We start from the raw sequence: 24923 nt of genomic DNA on the forward strand, positions 1-24923 counted from the left end.
CTAGGGATATTATCAACCACTAGCCCCAAGCCCTGCTAGACCCACCCTAGTGTCATTTAGACATATGCAGTATGTTCTCAAAAAATGCTTACCGTTGGTAAACTGACTTATTGGACTTCCGTAAGTGACCATCTAAACCCTGTTACTGTTTAAAGCATTATTCTGTTCATTCTTCACTTGCTCCCCAGTTATACTGTTTGCTGGAACATAATTTAGTTCTCTACTCTAGTTTTAGGTGACAAATGCTCAATTACTGCCTCTATTATGTTCATTCATCCACTGAGTTAGTTTCTGGATCGTGTCCATGCCACTCTTTTTCATGTCCACCAGAGAGCCTTCTGCAGATGGATGTTAATAGCTGTTTGATAGTAGTGAATTGGTTTTGCTTTTGCTAGTGTATAAAGGAGGTATGGTAAGAGAAGAAACAGACTTTGAAGTCAAAGGAGTCTGGATTGGACCTTGCTATTATTAGCTACTTAAAGGCTTTATTTCTTCATCTATAAAAATGATAATTAGAAAGACTTCCCTGTATGGTTGTTAAGATTAAATGAGATAATATATGTAAAAGAGCATAGCACATAAAAGACCCTTAATATTCATATCCCTTTCTCCACCTTTTAAAGAAACAAGATTATAGTCATCCATGCAGCACTGCTCTTTAGGTTTTGTTCAGAACAAGATTCTGAACCATATTTATACTAACTTATACTTTACAAGGCATAACTGATCATTGTCTTAAGGAAACACCAAAAGAGGTTAAATACTATTCCTTCACGATTAAATACTATGTTTGGCTTATTATTTAAAATATCTAATGCCCATTTCCCCACTAACATTAACATTAATAAAAATGTAATTCAATGAATGCATTGACTCACTGATTTAGCAAACATTTTATCCTCATTGCTGAACTTATAAAAAGTGCTAGGTCAGGAGTCTGAACAAAATGAAATAGATCTCTGCCACCATGGAGTTTACCAAGTTACCTTCAGGGGATACTCTAGAAGAGATCCTTGTGCTGAAAGATTGCAACTATGACATTTTGTTCAATCAATGGCAGGACATTAAAAATTGCTTACATTAACTGCATATTGCTGAGTTCCCACTGAACACTTGTTTCTAATTTTTAATACATGGAAATGCTGCAGTAAAATATACCACAGGCAACATATTGTAGAAATCACAACCATTTTCTTCTTATGTACCAACAAATATTTTGGAAGAGGGAAATGAGAGATAAATCTTGTTTTCAATCCAATCGAAAAGATTTGAATAGATAAGTGTGTATATAATGTTTTCAAAGATTCTTCACATTAATTTTGCAAACAGCCAGGATTTGGCTGCTAAAAAATTTCCAAACATTCACTGACTCCTTTACATCAGTGTTCACAGGGTCACATAATAAATATTGGAAAGTCTGGATGCCAAATAAACACAATTTGATTTTAAAGTGTTTAATGCACATACTTTATTTAAATGTTGCTTTGAACACTGAGATATGATTTTAGTATGCTTACACTTACTCTAATACATACTTTTAAAACAACGGTCAAAGCAGCAATTACATCAGCCCACTACAGAAGTGCTATACACCCAATTAGTACTTTGGTAAATTATAAAACAAATGTACACAAGAGCACTTTAGCAGAAACTAATTTGGGAGACAGCAAACCACTCAATTCTGTACAGGAATCCAGTGGAAGAGGAGTCGTTCTTGGAGATGGAACAACCCCACGACTTCACAGCCTCGAATGCGCAATAGGACCATCAGTGGACCGTTTCAACCATCTAACAACCAAGGGGAGCTGCCAGAGAGTCAAGCAGTCTCATTCCAGATGCCAAAAGCAACAGGCAGGTCATCACAGTTTGGCTTCTAAAGACATGACTTTTTATTTCTGCTGAAGTCATCCAGGTAAGTGAATATAATAAATGCAGTAAAACGTAACCCAACCAGAATTTTATGTCACTTTGCACAGACGCAGGTATGTGAACTGAAGTGCTAAAGGAAAATACAAATATATGTTTGTGTTTAAGGGTTCAATGCTAAACTTTAACCATCCCTTCCCCCACTGCACCTTGAAGCATTTTCTTATTATAATATTACTGTGAAATTAAATCCTTGTCTGTTCTTAGAAAGAAAACTAAACGTCCTGTCTGATACTGAAGAGTTAGCAGAGGCCTACTCATTCTCTGCCAAGATTTGTTTAAAAAAAATTCAGTTCCACTTAGAAAAAATAATTTCTATTTAAATGACATGCTAAGAATTCTTCCAAGTAAGTAATTTCCCATCATAGAGTACTGAAATTCAAAACTGATCCTGCCAAAACTTTATTTTTTTTTTTTTCAGAAAAAGTGCATACAACTTTGATGCACTTAACACAAGGGTCTGTGACAAATAAATGGTTGATGGAAAGCAGGACTGCATTTACACTTGAATATATAAGGTACCTAAGAATTTATACTTGTGAAAAATCACAATGATTTTAAGAATATTTTGCCAAATCAATGATGGCAAATAAAGTTAGGCAACTTATTTTAGAAAGATGATTTATATACTACATATAAATGAAAGGCAAACATAAATACAGTTGATTTAAGTTTAATTACATTAATATAATTTACACCATACCTGTACCCACATGGTAATAGCCACATGGCAAATTCACAGTTATAGCCAAAAATCTATTTAGAACAGTCCTTCTGTTCCATTACTATTTGCATAATTCCCAGTAATAGACTTAAAAGCCTAATACACGTATGCTTATCTTTTATGGATTATAATAATCTATAAGTTATACTTCAACGTCGTGGCTTGAAAAACAGACACTAGTGTGTTTTCATGCTTTAGTCAAAGCTGACTAGTTTCAGGTTTTAAAAACTTTCAGGTTGAGCAGAGCAAAATCCACTCCAGACCAAGGCCTACATGTCCTACAAATTCTTCTTTGTCACAGATGGCAATCCACCCAACGCATCAGTGGCTCTTAAACCTCTGAAGTCAACGACATCGCTCCCACGCTGGTTTTTTAAAGGAAAAGAGAGGAATAGCAATGTGAAGAATTCAAAACAAAAATAAAACCTACATTTTGAGCAGGTCATCTTGTGCTTTAGAGTTTCTGTTTGCTTGTTAGTTTGGAAACTCTCCATACTCCTAACTGCAGCTTCCATGTTTATGTCCCAAGACCCTACTCAGGAAGAGGGAGAAACTTCTCCAGGCCTACCTTTGGTTCCTCACTTCCCAGGCAATGAATAGGAGACCATATCCTTTCTTGTAATGTTTTTCTTTCTTTTACCAAACTTCCTTGAAAAAAAAAAAACACCTTGAAATATTTCCATACCACTTTTTCCCAAAGGATAATTCCTGATGAATACAGGCAGGAAAACTCAAGATTTCTTTCCTTCCATTCCCAAAAAGGTGAGATGTGAATATCGATGTTGTGCCCTCTTCCTTCTAATAAGCCTTGAGTAAAACTTAAAGAAAAGTCAACCTGAAAACTAAGAGTTGAAGGTACATCAACTTTATCGTTTTGGTTTTTCTTTCGTTTCCACAGAACTCCATGTCATTCTTAACACTTCAGTATTTTTCTCACATCCTATTATTTTATATGCAAATTACAATACAGCAACGTAGCTTCAAATGCTGTTCTGTTCCTAGGTTTTTCCACAGAAGTTACCCACCACAGAATATCTCCTACAGCCATTTTTAATCTATTTCCTTATCTCCCAGTAACCATTGGTTCTCCACTCTGAAACTTCCCTCAGTTTGTCAAGTGTTCTTAGAGATAAACATATCAATAATTGAAAGCTAACTGGTGAAGGAGCTATGCAGGATTGTTCCCTTTCATTTTCCATTAGTCTAAAATATACATATGTACATACACCTACACATACAACAAATTTACACTGTCTGCAGAAATAAACTGCAGATGTAATTCCATACACACATTTAGAGATTCACATTTTAACAGCAAACTTACACACAGATATAAGGAAATATAGTTTTATACTCCTAAATTACATAGCAAGCTGGAATAGATAAGGCTTTTTTTTTAGATTTAGTCTTTCTTAGGAGTCTTAGAAAAAGGAGACATAAACCTCAAGCTATGTCTGTAGCAGTTATCAGTCAATGTGGGATTATTTTTACTGACAAATTATCCGACTTGCTTACTCTATACAAAAAGCGATAATATAAACATTCCGTATACAAAACACAAAACATAGAATTCGAATAACAAATGGAAACGTTATACAAAATACTTGATACTGTCAGTATATAACTCTGTATAGCTTTGACCAAAGAACTCTTAGCCTGGACATTCTTTTCTGATATGAAGGAATAGTCATAGCTATACAGCATTCTTACCTACAGAAAAACAGGAATGAATTGACTGGTGGCAGGAGAGACCTGGTGACACAGTGGAAATACGTAAGTGCACTGTTGTACATATGTATACAGCTTAGCAGTGTCATGTCAGCTGAATTAATTTCTTTTGCATTGTTACGTTCACCAGTAGGTGATCCAGAGTACAAAATATAGTAACAGAGAACTCAGTTTTCATCCTTAATGCTTGGTACAGTTATTAAAAATAAACACTTGCAGATAACCATTGAGTAGCTGTCAAAATACTGACTAGTTTTGAAGAACTTGAAGGCAAGAACCTGGTCAAATGAATAAAGATCAGAAATGGTCAAAAGAAATTCATATAGAAATGTAACACTCAGCAAGTGCATCAAAACCATTTTTCATTTGCTCACTCAGAGACTCATTCACAATAGCTGAATTACACGTATTTATACTGAGTATGTACAGTTAGTTGAACATAAATATGACAGGTATTTGTGAAAAACTACTATGTAGATGGTTACTAAGTTTATAGTGATGTGTGTACTGATCTAGTGAGTCCTAGGGTCACCTTGGTACAGTCAGCTTTTTAAAATCTTATCAGTTTCTTGACACAATCAGTGAAAAACTGCACAGAAACTCCAAGTCCCAGCAAGTGATCAGGCCCATCGTCCACTGGAGGCAAAGCTTCTGCTGAACGAGAAGTTGATTTCAGAGGTCTTGTATTTTCCCCAAGCACCAAAAGGCACTACTACTGCAGTAGTGTTGTCTTCAGTACCATACTGTATTGCCTGCAAATTACGGCAGGAAGGAAGAGATGAACAATGGAAATCAGAGTCTGTACAAAAAGAAATGGCCTTTCTCTGGAAGGCCAAACTGGCTTAAAACACAGTTACTAACGCAGTTATTTCACAGTGGTTTGTATCAATTGCATATAGGATAACTGATGTCCCAAACAACTATATTAACTATATGCCACTGTAGCGGTTTTGGCAATAAATACACCAGTGGACTAAGGTACAAGATACGTAGCTCCTGAAGAAGAAAACACACGTAAAGCATTTAGCATAGGGAATAATGCAGGGTTAAGGATTCAGTGTTAGCTCTTACCTAGCAATTCTGCTCCTAGGAATTTAGCTTAAAGAAATAATAACCTAAGGAAGTGGATGTGTATAAAGATATAAAACTGTAAGAAAGTTTATTACAGTCTATACAAAATAGAAAACTGGCATAAACTAAACTTCCTACAGTGGAATTATAAATCAATTTTAGGAACTAATGCAAAGAGCAAATTATATAGTCAGCATTAATAAGTGCTTGGGATTACAGCAAATGTACTTCAAAAGACCTCAGAGCCTGGGACTTCCTGGGTTCGATCCCTGGTCTGGGAAGATCCCACATGCCGTAGAGCAACTAAGCCCATGTGCCACAACTATTGAGCCTGCGCTTGAGCCCGCGAGCCACAACTACTGAGCCTGCGCTCTAGAGCCCACGAGCCACACTACTGAAGCCCGCGTGCCTAGAGCCCATGCTCCTCAACAAGAGAAGCCTGCGCACCACAACGGGAAGTAGTCCCTGCTCGCCACAACTAGAGAAAGCCCACGCACAGCAACGAAGACCCAACGCAGCCAAAAATAAATAAATTTATTTATTAAAAAAAAAAGAAAATACCTCAGAGCCTGAGGTCAAAACTCTGAAGAAAAAGATTGATAAAAAATATATGATATAGGGGCTTCCCTGGTGGCGCAGTGGTTGGGAATCCACCTGCCAATGCAGGGAACATGGGTTCGAGCCCTGGTCCGGGAAGATCCCACATGCCATGGAGCAACTAAGCCCGTGCACCACAACTACTGAGCCTGTGCTCTAGAGCCTGTGAGCCACAAATAGTGAGCCCACGAGCCACAACTACTGAGCCTGCTCTATAGAGCCTGTGAGCCACAACTACTGACGCCCGCACGCCTAGAACCCATGCTCTGCAACAAAGAGAAGCCACCACAATGAGAAGCCCGCACACTGCAGCAAAGGGTAGACCCTGCTCGCCGCAACTGGAGAAAGCCTGCATGCAGCAATGAAGACCCAATGCAGCCAAAAATAAATAAATAAAGTAAAAAAAAAAAAGAGAGCTATCTATCCAAACAGAGTATTAACACATGGAAATTTTACATTTTTTTTTTACTGGATATTATCCAGCTTCCAAATTTTAGCTCTGACTGGCACACCAACATACGACTCACCCATATAGCTTTTTGTATTTGTTTGTTTTTACACACCCATCTTTCAAAACCAGAAATTGACTATGCTATAGTGTTTCTACATTGGATGTTCATGTGGAGCAGTCTAGTTTGAAATGGTCCAGTGGCTGGATTCAGGAGCTCGGCTGTCTGGGTTTGAAGACCAGTTCTGCAATGTGACAATCTTGCCATCTTGAATAAGTTACTTAATGTCTCGGCCTCTGTGCCCCTGCTCTCTTCCTCTGTGAAGAAGGGATAATCCTACCTCCAGCCCCAGAGGGTTATCATGATGATTACATGAGTTAAATACATATGAATAGAAAAGTGCCTGACACACGGTGACATGAGTATTTGCTAATGTTATAATTTACCAATGCTGTTACTGTCATTTCAAGATGTGTACAAAGCCAAAAAAGAAACATGGCTCATTTCCTTGGCATATTGATTTTACTTAACTACTTGGAAGAATTGGAAAAACATTTTTAATTGGAAATATTATGGAGTCAAGTGTAAAATTCCATGTAATACTAAAGCTAAAACACAAGATTTCAAAGAAATCTGCAGTCAGTGGTGGCCCCTGCAGGCTGCAGCGAAACCTGCACCTGGCTTTGTGCTCTCCTCCCCGCCCTGGGACTTCTCTAGCGGAAGCTCTGCTGTGTCACCTGTTCAGTAACTGCATGGGCGGCTTCACTGGGATCGTGGCACTGATTGACGAAGTCACAGATCTCTTGGCTGTTTACCATGAAGTTAATGCCATCTGTAGTGAGGACCAGGAAGCTGTCATCAGCATGATGTAGCTGCGGTCAGAAGCAAACGCACAGGGTTATAAACCAGACAGCCTGAGGATAATCTTCATAATGCAACAATTTTATCTGTTTTCCAGGTGGTCAGCCGTGTGTCAGAGCTTGTAGGCAAACAGAGTGAAAATGGAAGGCCTGCATTTAGGGCAAAAGTGGCAACATGTAGCATCAATCACTGAGGACAAACCTAACATTTACTTAGTAACACCGTGGAGGAAGAAGCCAGGTAGCTAAATGCTACCGGGCAGCTTGATGTAATGGCTGAGAGCACTGTCTCTGGAGCCAGGCTCCCTGGGTGTGAAACCCACCTCTGTTTTTCAACTGGGCAAACATAGGTAGGTTGAAGTGTATGTGCTCCAGAATTGTTTTCTCTGTAAAATGGGGTAGGAGTAGCTATTTTGAACAGAGCCTGGCACATAGTAAACTGCTATGTAAGTATTTGTTAGACGAAATGAATATAAGTGGGATATCTATAAGACATAAAATCGTTCAATAAATTAACAGTCATTTGCTGCCGTTACTGGGAGCCTACACTCTAATGTGCCAGGTACTAGAGCAGGCTGGGGGTTGCACAGGTGAAGTGTCGGCTCACCACTGGGTGTATGCTGGGGGAAGCGTAGCGTAATGGGGGCAATGATTAGTAGCAAGCAGAAGATGTCACAAAAAGAGAGGTGGGACAATTATTTAGCTTGGTGGAAAAAGGAAGTCAGGCTCAGCTTCCAAGGGAGAGGGATGCTGAATGATGAGGTGCAGGTGAGCGAGGGCAGTACAGTGATGCTTCCAGGCAAATTCCACAGCAGGGTGACACAAAGCCAACACTTCCTCATACATTAGGCCAGGAAAGCACTATCCTATTTTATCTGAAAAGTTTATCTATCCTTCCATTAATAACTTCTGTTTAAAAGCCATTCTGGGGACTTCCCTGGTGGTGCAGTGGTTAAGAATCCGCCTTCCAGTTCAGGGGACGCGGGTTCAATCCCTGGGCGGGGAACTGAGATCCCGCATGCCACAGGGCAACTAAGCCCGTGTGCCGCAACTACTGAGACCATGCTCTCTGGAGCCCGAGTGACACAACGAGAGAGGAGCCCACGCACCGCGAGGAAGAGCCTGAGTGCCACAACAAAAAGATGCCATGTGCCACAAGTAAGACCCGATGCAGCCCAAAACCAATAAATAAATAAATAAAATGAGTATTTTTTCAAAAACTAAGAATAAAAGTCACTCTGGCTTCAATTAAGGCTTCCAAGAAAGCCTGCGGCTGGAGACAATCCTGCATTCCTTCCTTGCCTGTGTATCAAGGGTTTGCAAGTCCTTTCTTACCTTAATCCTCTTTGTTTCCGGTTCTGCTATCACACCACTCGTTTTAAGATCCAGATCTCCAAGACTCCTGGTCATCGCGAGTCTGCCGTTCACGTGAGGCTGTCCCAAACTATTCCAAGCTATAAAACCGCCACATTTCTTAATCCTGGTCAAAAAAATGTTAAAAGACTACATTGTGATACCCAGAAAACCAAGGCTCCGTTAAACTTAAGCATAAAATCAGTTTAAAATGCAAGGTTTTATTTCTGTCTTGAACTATATAAATACTATCCTTATAGAAAGATTGATGAGTGGAGGTGGTACCTTTCTTTTTCATCTTTTCTTTCTGGAGTATGGTCAATTGTCAGCTTCATGGGTTTTCCTTTTCTGCACAAAATAGCTCGGCTATCGCCAACACTGGCTACAACCAGTTCAATACCGTCTCTCAAAAGGGCTACCGTTGCAGTAGTCCCAGAGGTCAGAAGGGTCGCTGCAGACACGATGAAAAAGAGAACAAGTCAGTGACGGTCAAATGATTGGATGTGGAATTTTTATTACAAGATAAAACATAGGCATGTTAAACTAATGCTGAAATGTATCATTCTAATTTAACTAGAGCTATGCAAATAAAATGCAAATGAACTATGTAAGTAAGAGCATGCAGAGAAAGAGGTATTTAATTCAGTAACAAGGCTCCATGCAAACAGAAAAGGTTGCTAACCTAATTTGGTAAAAAATGCATCACTGTCTCCAAATGGTTTCTATTTATACGCAGTAGGGTTCACTTGAATGGATCATTATTACACCTTTGTGTGTGCATCAGGTGTTGGGATTAAGAGTATTACATTTTAATTAGATTGGCTAATATGGCAGGATGATTTAGGTCTACAGAGCCCATTCAGGCAAGCCAACTTTTCTAAAATCTATGCACTCAGCTTTTTTCTTCCATTTCTTACCCCTGTCCTGTGAAATTATCATCAGTTAATAGGCTAAGCAAGATATGCCAAGTGCCTCATTGGCTCTTCAAGCACTGTATTTTATATTCTTTCCTTCTACACCTGTTTTAATTTTACAAATGTTCACCAAAAAAAATCCTAAAACGGTTAAAGGGTCACATTCTTTTCTCATCTTTGTCCTCCCCAGACATGAAACAAAGGTACAGCCATCATTATATTAGGAGTAAATCTGGAGAGCAGGGAATGAAATTCATTCTAGTTTCCCATAAACTTGGTATAGTTCACGCTTGTAGTTCCAGCGAACAATCAGTCTGTCCCCAGATGCCGGACAGTGCTGCCAAGTGCTAATCCTGTGGTCAAGCCCTGGGCCCAGAGCACTCCAAGAATATTAATTTCCTCCAACCAATAACAAAATTATACGTTGCTTGGCTGGAGGTCACCGCTATTTCCTCCATCCAATCCAGAGGACATTTTTGCATCTTTCTTTGGTGTGTATTCTAACAGTGTCTGCCCTGAGGTCTTTACTACTTGTTAAAAGTTTTGAGGGTGCATTGAGCCTTGTCAAAGTCAGAGTACGGTGAAATTATGGGCTAAAAAGGAAAGCAAATTGAAAAAATCAAAAAAGATAGCATTTAAAGCAGGTATTATCTTCAGTAACACGGTTAATTCTTTAAAGCATCTAAGTAAAATATTCAGGTGATCATCTAAAGATGATTTTGACTTCAAAGGCAGATTTAGGAAAAATGAAGTGCTATTGACTGACTGAAGCTCAGTCTTTCCCTTTTTTTTTTTTTAAAGACAATTTTCAAAACAGCAGTAATGCATTTTGGAAAGATATATATGCAAGTATTTTCCAATCAGTATATTAAAATGCCTGCTTTAATCAGAAGAGGAAAATGGAAAAAAACATGAATAAACCCTGCTTAATCTTCTATATCCGTGCCGGATTTACTTTATGGAGAGAGAGCGTATATGGTTGCACTATCTTCCCATTTATCTCTTTTGATTTTGGAACTGCTGTGCCAAAGTAGTGTCATCTTGGCAAAACTAAAATATATAACATATCATAGTCGTACAACACAAACGTTTTAGTGTATCCGTGATGTTTATATTACAAATGTCAACTTGTGAGTGTCCTAAAACATTATACAAGGGAAGCTTTACAGTTGAACCTCTGTAATCTTTTCAAATGATGAGAACAGCCAGGCGAGAAAACACAGGCATTTACTCAGATGCTACCTGTCCAGGGAGTTTAGTATTCTCCTTTGTTTAAACTGACAGGAGCAGCTTTTCTCTCTCTCTTTTTTTTTTTTTTTTTTTTTTTGGCCGCGCTACACAGCAGCACGCGGGATCTGAGTTCCCCAACCAGGGATCGAACTGCTGCCCCCTGTAGTGCAAGCTCGGAGTCTTAACCACCAGGGAAGTCCCAGGAGCAGCTTTTTCTTAAAAGTGGTTTTTAATTGGCTACATCAAGAGTTAAAACCTCATAAATGAAAACTTCAAGTTTAGCTGCTTAGGATTATAATTCATGGCTCTGCCATTTGGGAATTTAAAAGAGCTTGAGTTTTTAACCAACCTAACTTCACAGTTCCAAAATCCCAGGATTTATGGGAAAGTTTTCAAAACTGTTGATTCTGGTTTGCTAAGCATCTAAGAATATAAATATTAAATCAGCATTTATTTTCATTTAACATTTAACATGGAAGTAAAAATTCTCACTTTTTTCCCTAACAACAAAACTATAAAACTAAGACATCTTTCAATAAGTTCTTAACACTCACTGGACATTTTCTACTGCAAGTCATCTCAACTAATGGGACAAAGAGGATGTGGGAACCTTCCAGTAGTCCAGGCTAGGAACCGCTGGACTCCTTCACCTGGGACAAAATTAAGCAGATCTCTCTTTCCACTGAAGCCCAGCATATAGTGTCCACGGGCTCCAGGTCTAGAGCTGCTGACCAGGCACAGTTCTCTGCCACAAATAACACGCACAGAGGCAAATAGGAAATTCACCCAGGAATTGTGCTCAAACATTACAAACCTGCAACACAGGGGAGGGTAGAGAAAGAGCTGCAAAATAAGGGGAAGGGTTTTATTTTGGTGAAAATTTCACTAGCAAATTATATAATATTCCAGGAGATGCCAAATCAATGATTCCAAAACTCAGTTTGCCCAAGTTGATGGTATTTTGTAGTTGAGTCTGTTTTTCATCACAGAGCAACACTTCTTGGTTTTATGGCTTCCCAAGGCAGGAAAACCTATATTCAAATGTATGTGTACCAAGACACATATTGTGGTAACACAGACACACATCTATATACTCATGCACACACACATAGTCAGTCAGTCTTGAAGAGTAAATCAGTACGTTTATTGAGTTGAAAAAAATGCACCGTAAATTTGTTTGGTATCAATATCAGAACTGTCCCAGTTACAAAAGGGAAAATTCCTGGGAATTCATGGGTAGAGCACTGAATAGTTCCTATCTGACAAGCATACCAGAGAGGATGTAAACTACAGTATACCACCAAATTACTGGGATTTAAATATAAATCAAGAAGGAATCAAAGCACCTCCTATACCAGATACAAGGAGTGACTTATTTGTTAATGGTGCTAAATGCAAGGATTTTAGTATCTATAAGGCATTTTTTGAGTAGAAGATTAATTGTTTAAATAAAGGCTAGCAAGGCTCTTGAGCTCTAATGAATGTTTACAATTTTATGTAATTCATAAAATAGGAGTTTCTGCAGCTCTCTCTTTCCTCCAGTGTCGCAGGTCAATATATCAAAAGAAAAATGATCAAGATTTTGAATGGCAACATAAAGAGTAAAGCTGTACTTTTCAAAGTATAACCCCCCCCGCCCCCGGTAATTATTCAACTGTGTAAAAAATAATATGTATAAACCAATACAGTTTCAGTGTTTATCAAAAATGGGCATTCTAGACATGTATGATCATAAACACTAAATCAGTAACAAGTTGAAGCAGTAACAGCACAATAAGAATATCTCTTCAATGCTGTCCCTATTTTTTTTGCTTTTGGCTGCCTCCAACATAAGAAGGGAAATCAAAAACATGGCATTTCTCACACTGGTTATTTTTTAGTGTAATTCTTCCATAAAGAGATCAAGGAACATGAAGAGCATGGAAGTTTCCAATGAGACTCACAATGCTGCCACCAACGTCTCCCACTCTGAACGTCAGAGCAAGTCTTCTCTTTTTGATCCATTTGTCTCTTGGGGAGCTTTGTTGCTTTCAAATCTTAAGCAATCTAGAAACACTTCGAAGAGTTTATCGGATATAGAGGATATCATCTAAGTTTTCTACCATCTGGTTTGAGTGACAATTTGTTCATTAAACAATAGACTAATGGGACATCACTTGAACTTACTGGCTGGTTTCATTAATTGTAAAAATACACATGACTGGTATAAAATGAATACAAAATATTCAAAGATGATGATGAAATTAGCTAGTTGTAAATAAGGGTAAATTGAAAATGCATCTACAACAAATCAATAAAAATAGCTAGCAATTTCTTAAGGTCTGTTTCTTGATAAGTGGCATTCTGATTTTATTCTCCTCAAACTACCCCCATTTTAAACTGAAATAGTAAATATTTTAAATGCTAATGAGGTAATTGGAAGTATTTTATGCAGATATTGGATGAAAGTCTTAAAAAGAGAGTGTTTTATTTTCACTTTATTATTTTCACTTTCTTTTGAGAAAGCTAATAGTATGACGTGGGGCACTCTTCCCTACCTGAAATTCCAGCATTAGTGATTCATTCCTATGGTTTAACCAATCTCTTTTCAGCTTTCCTTACTCAAAACTCAGATCCCCCCTAGAAGTGATAACTCATTAAACTATATACATTATGTTAATAATTTGGTTAAATCAGCTATAGGATAATCAAGGGATAAGTTATAATAACTTTGGTAAGAAAGCGTAGGCAGTGGAGATCAGTTTAGTCCAAATAATTATTGAGTACCTTCCAGACTCTCTACAGGGTGCTGAACCCTAGAGATTCAAAACTGAATAAGCCATGGCCCCTACCCTCAAGCTGATCACAGAAAGGGTTCAAGGAGGGAAAATGGAGCTGATGCTGAAAGAAAAGGTGAAAGAAATTGGAGAGGGCAAACTGCACTTACTTCACAATTTTATTTAACTAGCATGGGTCCTACTCACAGCTATGCCAAAAAGAATATTATTCGCTCTTATAATACTGATACTGCTTCAGTTCTTACTAAAAACTAAAAAATGTTTTTTAATTTAAATAATCACTTTGAAATCTGAAGTGGTACGCTTTTTTTTTTAAAAAATCCGCATATTGAAAGGTTAAACGACGTACAGCATCCTATCTTTAGTGGCTTTAATATATTTGATAAAATAGCCCCCAAAAATCAAAAGGCAATTTTTGCCACCTTTGGAAGCCTTGGCAACCGATTAAGAATAAATTTAAAGCTGTTCTCAAAATACTTACTTAAAAAAAAAAACCACACAGACTAACTGATCTATAAGAATACATCGAAAATAAGACTTAAGAACAACAATGTCATAACAGACCCTTTCTTTTTCTTTTAGTAGTACTCTAAGCATCATTCTGTCATGCTCCATTATACTCGCAAGCAAATGAAAAATAAATTCTAGAATTATCTTATGAAAGGTCTGAGATCATTAACTCAAAGTATGTGACAGGAACTAAGTTAAATAAATAAATTTTCACTTCATTATTAGAGATGAAGTACATTTTTATGATTAATGTTTTTGCACAACTGAATTGATGTGAGAAAGGTATCTTTAGAAAGGTTCTTTTAAGGTAGGCAAGTTAAGTCAATTCTCTCCCTAAGTTCAAAATTCCCTTTAACTGTAATTTATTATTTAATAAATGAAAGGAGTACTCTCACATTTTATACCAAATCTATCACTGTTTTAAGCATCTTCGTCAAGTAGATCCTTTACAAAAGGGCTAACTGCACCCATGAAGGGTTACTGGTTTTTGATTGTTGGCCACATTTCCATGGTAAAGTTGAACATTCCTTTCTGAAAACCTTGCCCAGTGAGCTCTACCTATTTACGCAACAGCTGGGGCACACCACCTGCACTACAGCCAATAAACTTCGTGGTGTGATACACAGCCGACCTGCTTATGGATGAGATAAAAGCATAGCAATATTCAGAGTTATAAAAATACAGCTATAAGAAAGTGTTTTGATGTCCTCTTCACTTTCGTATGTTTTACCCACGAGGAACCAGTACAGAATCTCTTCACTTTTGTATGTTTTCCCCACGAGGAACAAGTACAGAATCTTATGCTAAAATCTACCGTCTCTCAACCCTTATTTTCACAAGGTGAGGGGCCAGCTGGAAGGCGGAAGAAAAGTCCTAAGGAACGGAGAAGAGAAAATGGGCCTGAATAATCTACAAACGAGAAAATAAATCCCTGAACTGAACAAAGAGAGTGGACTCTAATGCTTTTCGGAGAAGTATGATGATGATAAGGTTCTCGAAAAAGAGGAGGAAAAACTTCTTAAAATGGCAAATAGAGCCATCCTAGAATCATCCTCTCTAATACTCATCTTTAAATACGCCCATGAGAGAGGCCACGGTGGGTGCCAGGAACATCTCAGGCCTAACTCTGCAATTGACCTTCTACCTCTCTCTGAGTTTCACTTCCTCATCTGTGAAATAGCAAGAATTTCCAGCCCTATGCCCTCCAACTGAAAATTACAAAAATAACATTGCTGTGGTACACTTTGACCTCCTTTAAACAAAAGGACTAACAAAACACAGATTAATGTTACTGCATGATTCGTTTTCAAATCGGTTATGAGGTCTATATGCATACATTTAAATGGTTGCTGCAGAAGTTTTCAAGGTTAACTTTATGAGCAATAAACTGGGGGGCCAGCTAACCAAAAAACATCAGCTACATTCTCCTGAAATGGTTTTGATAAATTTAGTCAAAATCAGAAACATTTTACTTTCAAAATGTAAGGTCACACAGTACACAAATTCTAAAATTCAGCTGCCATGGCCTTGTGTTTAACAAATAAAAAAAAATGTCAACTAGTTACCACGGGAAAGCTGCAAGATCAAGCTTTTTTAAGAAATGGAAGAAAAAAGATCTTCCTTCTAATTTTACAGAGTAGTGCATATTAGCCATTGTCCTTTTCTATTGAGGACCAATTAGCAATTTTCTTCTGATGTGGACATTTACTCTCTGGCTAGATTAGATTACCCTGTAGTGAATTTCAGTACTTGCTTGTCAGATTCCTCTTAAAAAAAAAAAACCCAAAATAATAAACCCTCTCATAGTACGGACCTCTTGCCCATAAAACAAGCAATCAAACAGATTAAAAAATGTTTTTTAATCTTTGTAAAATTGAAATTCAATATCAGAGCCATTTTGGAGCTCCAATTTCTAAAACAATCTCCAATATAGTTCATTTAAAAGTGGATTTCGTTTGGATTCCAAATAACATTTAAAGTGATTCTTCATTTAAAAAATCATTTTCAACATAAGCATCCTTACAAATAAACTTACATTAAAACTCCCACCCCTAAAGGGCTTAAAGTGTTTCCTTTTTCCCTGAAATGCCCCAGGACAGTAAAGAAAGAGATTGCTTTACTTACCATCAGCAGACAGGTGGGCGTGCCTTGCAAAGGCTTTATCTATTTCTAGAAAAGCCAAGGTCAACACAGTTTCCAAGTTCTCCTCCTTAGGAAGCAAATCCCTTCATGGAGAGGAAAAAAGAGCCCCAAACAGTCATTTGACTACAGGTTTCTAGCCTTCCTCTTGGTCCCTCCAGCTAGCAGAGTCATTCCATACAATGGACCTCCGTGGCTTGCCTTTCAGAGGCTTCAGATCCACATATTAACGAATCAAATTGAGAAAGAATCAGGCACAGAGATAAGCCTTTAAAAACAGTCAAATAAAAGCCCAAGTCTCCATCCTTAAAAAATTAATCCTCGCTATCACAACCCTGAGAAGTCAAGAGTTCCTTTATATTAAATTTAAGCCACTGAGTTCCTTTGTGGAATAAGGCAAAATATATATAAATCAACTGATGAACGGTATGAATAACTATGCTTGGGAAGAAGAGTCACGTGGTCATAACTGTCACATGTTCTCCCCCTCTTTTAATTCTAGCAGTAGAATAATTAATAATAATAATAATTAATAATAATTGCGGTAAATAAACTTTTTAAAGAGCTCCAAAGCACCCTCATTAAAAGCATTTTCCCTATTCTAATGCCAATCATCTAAAGCTATTTTCAACAAGTATTCCAAGCTATTCATACCACTTGAAGGAATAATTACCACTTACTGAAGCACTGTGTGCCCTGCACTGATAGGAGTAAATGTTACTTATAGATTCTCAGAGTACATGAGATCATGTACTTTATTATGTTAATTCACTTGAAATGATCACAAGTCAAGGGCTGCAGATTCTGGTCAATGCTCTCACCAAGGGAGTTGTTAAAACATACATATTTCTGAAGTGGTAATAATCATCTGTAATAACTGGCATGCTTGAGCAACTGCTTGTTCATAAAACAATAGTGTGAAAGCACTCAAATAACTACCTTAACAGTGAACCTTGGGACTTCCCTGGTGGTACAGTGGTTAAGAATCTGCCTGCCAACGCAGGGGACACGGGTTCGAGCCCTGGTCCGGGAAGATCCCATATGCCGCGGAGTAACTAAGCCCGTGCGCCACAACTACTGCGCCTGTGCTCTAGAGCCCACGAGCCACAACTGAGCCCACGAGCCACAACTACTGAAGCCTGTGCGCCTGGAGCCCGTGCTCTGCAACAAGAGAAGCCACCGCAGTGAGAAGCCCGGCACCGCAACGAAGAGTAAGCCCCGCTCACCGCAGCCAGAGTAAAGCCCGCGCACAGCAGCAACGAAGACCAATGCAGCCATACATACATAGAAAAACAAACAAAAAAAAGCAGTGAATGTCTCAGCCAAAAGGTGAAGTTTAAACAGGAAGCAGAAGGCACACTGCAGAGAGTGAAAGCCATTGTATCATTTGTACGTACAGGATGCATTTCTCCATGTGGGTGTGACAGAAATCGGCCGCCGACGGTCCGCCATGGCCATCATACACCGCAAAGTACAGGACTTCGTCTGTCAGCTGAGCGAAGCCAAACCGATCTTCGTTCTCTTTTCGTTTGCCAATCTGCGAGGCGCAGCCCACGTTCGCCAAGCTGACTTTGGGAATCGGCTTGCCATACTTAATGCTGGGCGGCAGCAGAATCGGCTCATCGATGCGGTTATCCCAGATGCCAAAATTATCCCAGGTGGCTGGCCGTCCGCTACCATCAGGGTCAAACCGAGAACACCGGGCCTCTGAAGTGGAGCTGTGGCACGTGGGCGTCACCCACCTGTCGTCCTGCAGCAGGCGGGCGCCGAGTAGCGCTTTCCTCCTCACCTGGTTTCCAGCACTTCTAACCAAAGTAAGTAAGGCAGCTGTGGACATAACTCCAGAGGACTCAGGAATTAGGGAACCGTCAATGGAACAACAATGGGCTGTCTTCCAGAGAAACGATGCAACTGAGTAGAAAGAAACAGAGAAAGAGAAAGGGAGAGGGAGGGAGAGAGAGAGAGAGAGAGAGAGAGAGACTCCATCAATGATTTCAAATATAACTGATATATCATTAGATAGTACCAAGAATGAAGTCTGTAAAGGAGGTGGCACTTAACAGCCTACTTCTAAGAATAGTGGATCAAAAATGAATTGAAAAAAAAAAAAAAAAGAAAAAAGAAAAAAAAATGAATTGATTTACCTACCCCATTCACAGGGTTTAAATTCTATAAAAATCTGACAATGTGCACAGCTCACATAGAACAAGTGCTTCTCCAACTTTAACCTACAATCACTTGGGGATCTTGCTAAAATGTAAATTCTGATTCAGTCTGTCAGGTGAGGCCTGAGATGCCGTATTTCCAACCAGCTCCCTGGTCCTGCAAACAAGTTGCTGGTCGGGCAGGCCCACACTTTGAGTAGCGAGAATATGGAAAACAGGTGTAACTAAATAGTCTTCCCTTCATTAACTCCACTGCTCTGAAGAAAAGGTGGGGAAAAATATTAACAGTAACAAAGTCTCTTACAAGAGTTAGAAATTTAAAAAAAAGAAAACGGGTTAATAGAATATTTATGATAGCTCTGTACTCAGAGAGTGCCCAAGTTTTAGCAAAGATACAACCTAGGATCTCAGTTCAGTTTAAGATTTCTCAACTTACTAAACTTTATTATTCTGGTTAATGTAAATTGGGTCGTGTGTGTGATCTCAGAAACTGGGGGCAACTGCACTGTGACAAGCAGCCCCGATTTATGAGCCACTGAGCTATGCATCTACATTAACAGCTGCAGCTCCTCCGAAAGCCGCCCCAGGGCGTTGGCAGGGGGAATTCCTACACCCCTGCGGGAAGGGCTGTGTTTCTGGCAGTTTGCCATACAAATAAGGTTCTAAGCAGAAATTCGTCTCCACAGTGTTTCGTTCTGTTCCTTTATGAATTAAAAACCAGCTGTAAAAAATAGCACAATGTTACGATTTGATAATGCCGGCGGAGGGTATACAGGTGTTATATTATTCTCAACTGCACGTCTGAATTGTTTCACAATAAAAAAATGAATTTGAAAAAAATGTATCTCCCCAAAAGGCACACATGAACACACACAAGAAGCCCAGCTTGAATTCATCTACAAGAAAATGCATTACAGATTTGAAACAATCATTTTCAATAAGTTTTTGGAAATCAGTCTAGCTGTGCGTAGGAAGGACCATTACTCCTTTCAGTAAGTAAAGCAGTAGAAGGAAAGGATGAGGTTCCAAAGAACGCCCTTGGATACCTAAGCAATGGAAGACCTCTGAGCCCTGCCTTCTCAGAATCTAGAATGAAGATGGCCTCCCAAACTATTAATGGGTCACAAAAGACTTAGCAGGCCGTTCCCTCTTGGGCTTTTAGCTGATATCATGTACTAAAGTCTGAAACTCACTTCTTTTATGACGATACTGGGGTCGGGGGAGACATAGCACCTCCGGTTATCAAAGGGAAACCACATCCCATTACCAAAAAAAGAGGTGTTTACTCCTTTGCTTCTATTTGAAGGTTATATGTTATTCAAAACCAAAACTGTTTTTACTCCCCAATCAACACAGAATGTATGGCTCATGATTTACTTTAATCACATGAATTTTTTAAAACGTGTCAGTGTGAGCCTGCATATAGTCTACATACTGACAATAAATAAACACTGAAAATACTTTCCATTTTCATCATTTTAACATTCATTTGTGTGACCAGGCCTCCATCTTCCTCCTCCTCAATGCTTTTGGTTAATCTCATACTTTACAGTCCTGACACAGAACTCTGACAAGTTGAACAAAGTTGACCCCTGATTGAACAACGCTGACTAGCAGGAGGGATTCTCAGCAAAGAGGGTTAAATGAAATAAGTTGTGAGTCCACGAGAGGAGGCATAGAGATTCCACAGTAGAGCGCTGGTGAAAAGCCACATCCTGAGAGTAGGAAATCTCAGGTGAAAAGCATCAGAAAGGGAAAAAAAAAAAAAGACATTTGGTTTCTAGTAAACTTTTGAAGTATACACTTGTTTAAAAATGAAAGGGGGGGGAGTGATGAAGAAAGCCACAGCTACAAGATTGCTGTGCCTAGTTTACATCTTCATCTTATTCCAATTTTATAATCCCGCAATGATTTAAACACCTTGGAGCTGTCCAAATGTGCTTTTGGAAAAGGGAGGCGCTCCCGGTCTCTGGCAGCAGCGTGCACTTGGGACTTGAGTTAAACTGCTCTTGACTGTTGAAAGCAGGTAAAAAGTGCAGTTTATTGCTGTCATGTTAAGCACATGCCAAAATTACTCAGGAGTTCTAGGGATCAGTACTACTGAAACTTGCTTAGATTTATACCTCTAGCAAAAATATTTAACGAAGTATTCACATTTGCCCATTATAAAGTGGCACTCAGGTATCTTTATATCAGTAACTTACACAATGGAAACACAGGTAATTTTAATATTCTTAAAATAATTCTTTAAGCACTCTAGAAAAAAGAAAAAATCATCCCAATCGATTCAAATATTATGGAAACCTCCAAAATGTATTTCAGGAAATTTGGGCTCCAATATCCTCTTTACCAGTACCCTGCTAGGAGGAAGGAAAGAAAATCTACTAGTCTACATGAGGGAGAAAACAAAAACAACAGAAACCTCCAATGACTCCTCTTAGGTTTGATGTGAACATATGTATTTAGATGTGTGAATAGAGAAAAGAACATGGGAGCAATGAAAAGTATTCATCATTCTGATTCCATAAATATCTGGTAAAACATTTCAGTTAATGTGGATACAGACCATATTCCAAACCTTCATTTAAGAATTTTCCAGAACAACTGAGTATAAAGTGTGTATTTTATCCTTTTTCATTTCCTCTAGAGCACCTAATACAACGTTGAGAGCTACACATTAAATTTTCAGTAAATTTTTTAAAAAAAGAAGAAGAATTTTCCTTTACGTTCTATCACCAGCACCTCTCCCACTCTTCGTCTTCTCTAAGATTCCAGTCAAGGGAAGCAGGTGCCTGTGTTGGTGACCAACAGAAACCGACTAAGGTTCCGAGAAAAAAATCCTGAAAAATTATAACTGAGACTTTTTTTCCCCTAGACTACGACACTATTGCTGTCTTTCAAGACCAACATAATCTGTCACCTTAGCTGCCCAGTTCTAAAGCGCCGACCACCTCCTTCTTTCCTCCGCACTGGTGGAGCGTGCAAGGACCGGAGAGGCCTTGCTGCACATTTCCAGTCTGAAGCTCAGAAAGGCCGGTGGAGCTTTAGAGACTCCAAATTCCCTGGCTGTTGCCACCCGGAGTCTCGCCTTTGTCACCTCCTGGGAAATCTCTAACCTACAGACGGCGGCTGCGAAAGAAGACGTCAGCAGCCACAAGGCCTTGAGATTATAGTGCGCTCTTGGCAAAGCAAGACCCACGTCCTCAGGTCGATCTGCATCCTTCTCTCTTCCGAGCCCCTGAAAAGCTCACCCTTGGACAGTTCGGGATCCTGGGCTTGGCTCGCTGGCCGGGACAGCTGAGCGACCCAGGGCGATACACCGCAGCAAGCGCAGCCTCCCACCGGCGCAGCGCGCGGCAATGCTGCCGGCTGGGTTCCCTCGCGCACCTTCCGCCGCCCAGACCCCGCCTCCCAACCGCAGTCTCCGCGGACAGATTCCGGCCACCGCCACGTCTCCCTCGGCCCGGTCGCAGCTGCAGCGGCGACAAGGCGCTGACCCCCGCAGCATCCTCGCGTCCGGGGGTTGGGGCTAGGCGACTCGGGGCCTCGCTAAAGGGAAGCGAGGGCGGGCGGCCCCTTCTTCCCGTCCGTCGACCCTTCCATGGTCCCCTCCCTCCTTCCAGCCCGGCCCACCACCCTCGCTCGGCAGGAGCCTCCAGCTCGCAGTCAAGTTCAGGCCGAGCGCGAAGGCTCCGCAGGAAATGCCGGCAGCCGGTGGCTCAGCCACCAAGGTGGGCCCCGCCCGGACATGCTGCTCCAGAACTCGAAAAGAAAGCAAGCTGCGCACAGAGAACCCAGGCACCGGCCGCCGGGCTCGGACTGAAGGGGCTGGGGAACTAAACAGATATTCCCCTCCCCTCCCCTCCCCTCCCTGGGGAACCCTCCTCCGTTTACCCTCCATTCCGCGGACCGGGAGCAGTGGGCTGTGCCCCATCCGTAAGTATCATAAACGGTTAAATAAATGAAGTACACTCTCCAGGCTCTTACCTCGTGATGGCAATGTCCCTGGAAAAATTCTAATTAGCTAACGGAGGGCGGGAGAGGGGTTTTCTGTAAATAAGACTGCCTTCTCCGATGTTTCCAGTCTCTGGAGCAAGCAGTTAGAACACCCACTGGCTCAACTGCTGGAAATTCTCGAGAATTTTTCTCGGGCAGCTGCCAGATGGAGAGGGGCACGTCTGTTCCCGCTGACTGATGGCAGCTCCGACCAATCCGCGCTCAGCGGCGAGGCGCGCACGCCTCCCGGGCTCTCGGTCGCAGCCAATCACAGGTTCTGACGGGACCGAGCCTCCCCGCAAGGGCCGTTGGACTTGGCTGACTTTCAGCAGTGCACCGCAGAGCGACGTCAACTTGGGCCAGTGGTGGCTCGCGGGGATGTCCGCCCTTCCGAAGGCCGTGGCTCTCTGGCCAATGAGGGAGCGCCTCTGCGGTGGGTGAGGTCGAGAAATTTGGTACCTCGCCAGGGCGTTGAGGAGAGGCAGTGTGTCGCTTGAGGCAGTGGAGCGGTAGTGACAACTAGGAAAGCCAGAACGGAATGCCAACACTTTGCCTGGGCGGAGGTAATGAAAGACATCTGGTTTCATTGCTGTTCTTTGAAAAACTCAACAGTGCACCGTTCTTCGTGACTGAACAGGCATCTCGTGATCCCTTGAGAATGTGTGGGTTTTTTTTCACTTTTTATTTATTTATTTTGAGGGGGGGGTTGGGCTGCACCGCGTGGCATGCGAGCTCTTAGTTCCCCCACCAGGGATGGAACCCCTGCCCCCTGCAGTGGAAGCGCGGAGTCCTAATCAGTGGACAGCCAGGAGACTCCCCTTGAGAATGTTGATTCATTTATTCCACAAGTATTTCTGTGTGTTTAGGGAGGACCTTTTGTGTGCCAGGCACTGGAGATAAATCTCGACACAAATAGACATGATAGATGCCTTCATAAAGCTTCCAGTCTAAAGAGGAGGAAGAGGGAGAACAGAAAGAGGTAAACAAGCAAATGACATAATAACAAATCATGTCAAGGAAGGAAATAAACAGATGTGGATACAGAGGATAATAGGAGGTTGAGGTTAGATAGAGAGGGTTGTTCTATAAGAACTTAATAACGTTTAAACAAAGAGTGAGAAGATCAGTCAGCCACGGCACCTGGAAAGTGATTGTTCTGGGCAGTGGGGACAGCAGAGCAAATGTCCTGAGGTGGGACAGCTTGACATTTTGGAAGAACAGAAAGGCCAGTGTGGGTCTAGTTTAGAGGGAGGGAGAGAGCAGCATGACAGAAGGAGATGAGGTAGACAGAGGCCAGAGGATGTAGCCAAGACTTGGAATTTGCTTTACATTTTAAATATAATGAGACTCTATTGAGGCATTTTATGCAAAGGAGAAAAAGGATCTGGTTTAGACTTTAAACTGCTTTGGTTAATGTGTAAGTGAATAGGTAGAACAGGTTATTGGGAGACTGGTTAGGAGACTAAATCAGAGGAACTCCAAGGTGGGAGATGACCTGTTTTAAACTATGGTGATATCACTGGAGGTAGAGAAAAGCAGAGATTTTAAAGATAAATTATTAGCTTGTTTTGACATATTAGGTATCCCATTCCCCGGACAACTGTTCTGAAACCAGTTCATTGAGCATTCTGTTTAGAGAGTGATTCAATTTTCATGGGCTTCCTGGAATTTTCTGTTCTTTAATCATTTTATTGAAGCCATATATATATATATATATATACACACACGCACACCTACACATGCATATCTGAACCATCAGACAAGGCAATCTTATTTACAGAAAGCCCTCTCCCACCCTGTTATGTGTGTGTGTGTCTCTCTCTATATAAGTGCATATATCCCAAGTGTATACAGCTCAGTGAATTTTCACAATCTGAACACACCTGTGTATCCACCACCCAGATCAAGAAACAGAACATTATAAACACCCAGGGACTCCATCATACTGCCTTCCAGTCATTGCCTATCATGACTTTCAACAACATAGATTAGTTTTGCCTGTCTTTGGACTTGATATATATAGAATCACGAAGTATACACTCTTTTGTGTTTGGCCCTTTATTCAACTTTATACTTATGAGATTCTTCCATACTGTTGCATATAGTTGTAGATTATTCATGTTATTTCATTCTGTAAATATTCCTTTGAATTCATCCTTCTGATGAACATTAGGGTAGTTTTCAGTTTGGAGCTATTACAGATAGTGCTACTATAAACATTCTAGTACGTGTCTTTTGGCCTTTTCTTTTGATGGAGAGATCTGGTGGCTGAGTTTTAAATACAATTAAGTTATTTTTGAATCTGTTCATCAGTAATATAGTACCATGTATTGCAGTATCTCAAACATACAGACCCCAGATCATCAAGGGCTTTGCTCTCACAAATGTGAAAACTTTTGGCAACAAGAACTGTTGACATGAGAAATTTTAAGTTTGGAAGTCTAAAACACTTGTAATTATGTATGGCATTTTGACCTTCTTTTT

The 24923-nt window shown here is 40.3% G+C and overlaps 1 protein-coding gene across 2 annotated transcripts; it reads right to left on the reverse strand.

The window, feature by feature from the left end:
• Positions 1 to 3274: 3274 nt before the first annotated feature.
• Positions 3275 to 22600, reverse strand: PPM1K (protein phosphatase, Mg2+/Mn2+ dependent 1K). 2 transcript variants are annotated; one of them, XM_004266131.3, is made up of 7 exons: positions 22431 to 22600; positions 17676 to 18189; positions 16264 to 16364; positions 8994 to 9159; positions 8691 to 8835; positions 7233 to 7367; positions 3275 to 5130 (listed from the first exon to the last, which is right to left on the reverse strand). In XM_004266131.3, exons 2-7 carry the CDS (start codon positions 18113 to 18115, stop codon positions 4999 to 5001), a joined length of 1119 nt encoding a protein of 372 aa, XP_004266179.1. In that variant the 5' UTR covers positions 18116 to 18189; positions 22431 to 22600; the 3' UTR covers positions 3275 to 4998. The 2 variants fall into 2 exon arrangements, with proteins under 2 accessions (XP_004266179.1, XP_049564994.1); XM_049709037.1 differs by lacking the exon at positions 22431 to 22600 and adding an exon at positions 21695 to 21817.
• Positions 22601 to 24923: the final 2323 nt, after the last annotated feature.

This window comes from Orcinus orca, chromosome 4 (assembly GCF_937001465.1).
Source record: "Orcinus orca chromosome 4, mOrcOrc1.1, whole genome shotgun sequence".
Classification (NCBI taxonomy): Eukaryota; Metazoa; Chordata; class Mammalia; order Artiodactyla; family Delphinidae; genus Orcinus; species Orcinus orca.

Coding starts and splice junctions, on each gene's coding strand:
- PPM1K (XM_004266131.3), bottom strand. CDS start 18,115: ATGTCCACAGCTGCCTTACTTACTTTGGTTAGAAGTGCTGGAAACCAG. Junction 9,160..16,263: donor CGCCCACCTGTCTGCTGATG/GTAAGTAAAGCA, acceptor TCGTGTCTGCAG/CGACCCTTCTGACCTCTGGG. Junction 5,131..7,232: donor CCCATGCAGTTACTGAACAG/GTGACACAGCAG, acceptor CGTAATTTGCAG/GCAATACAGTATGGTACTGA.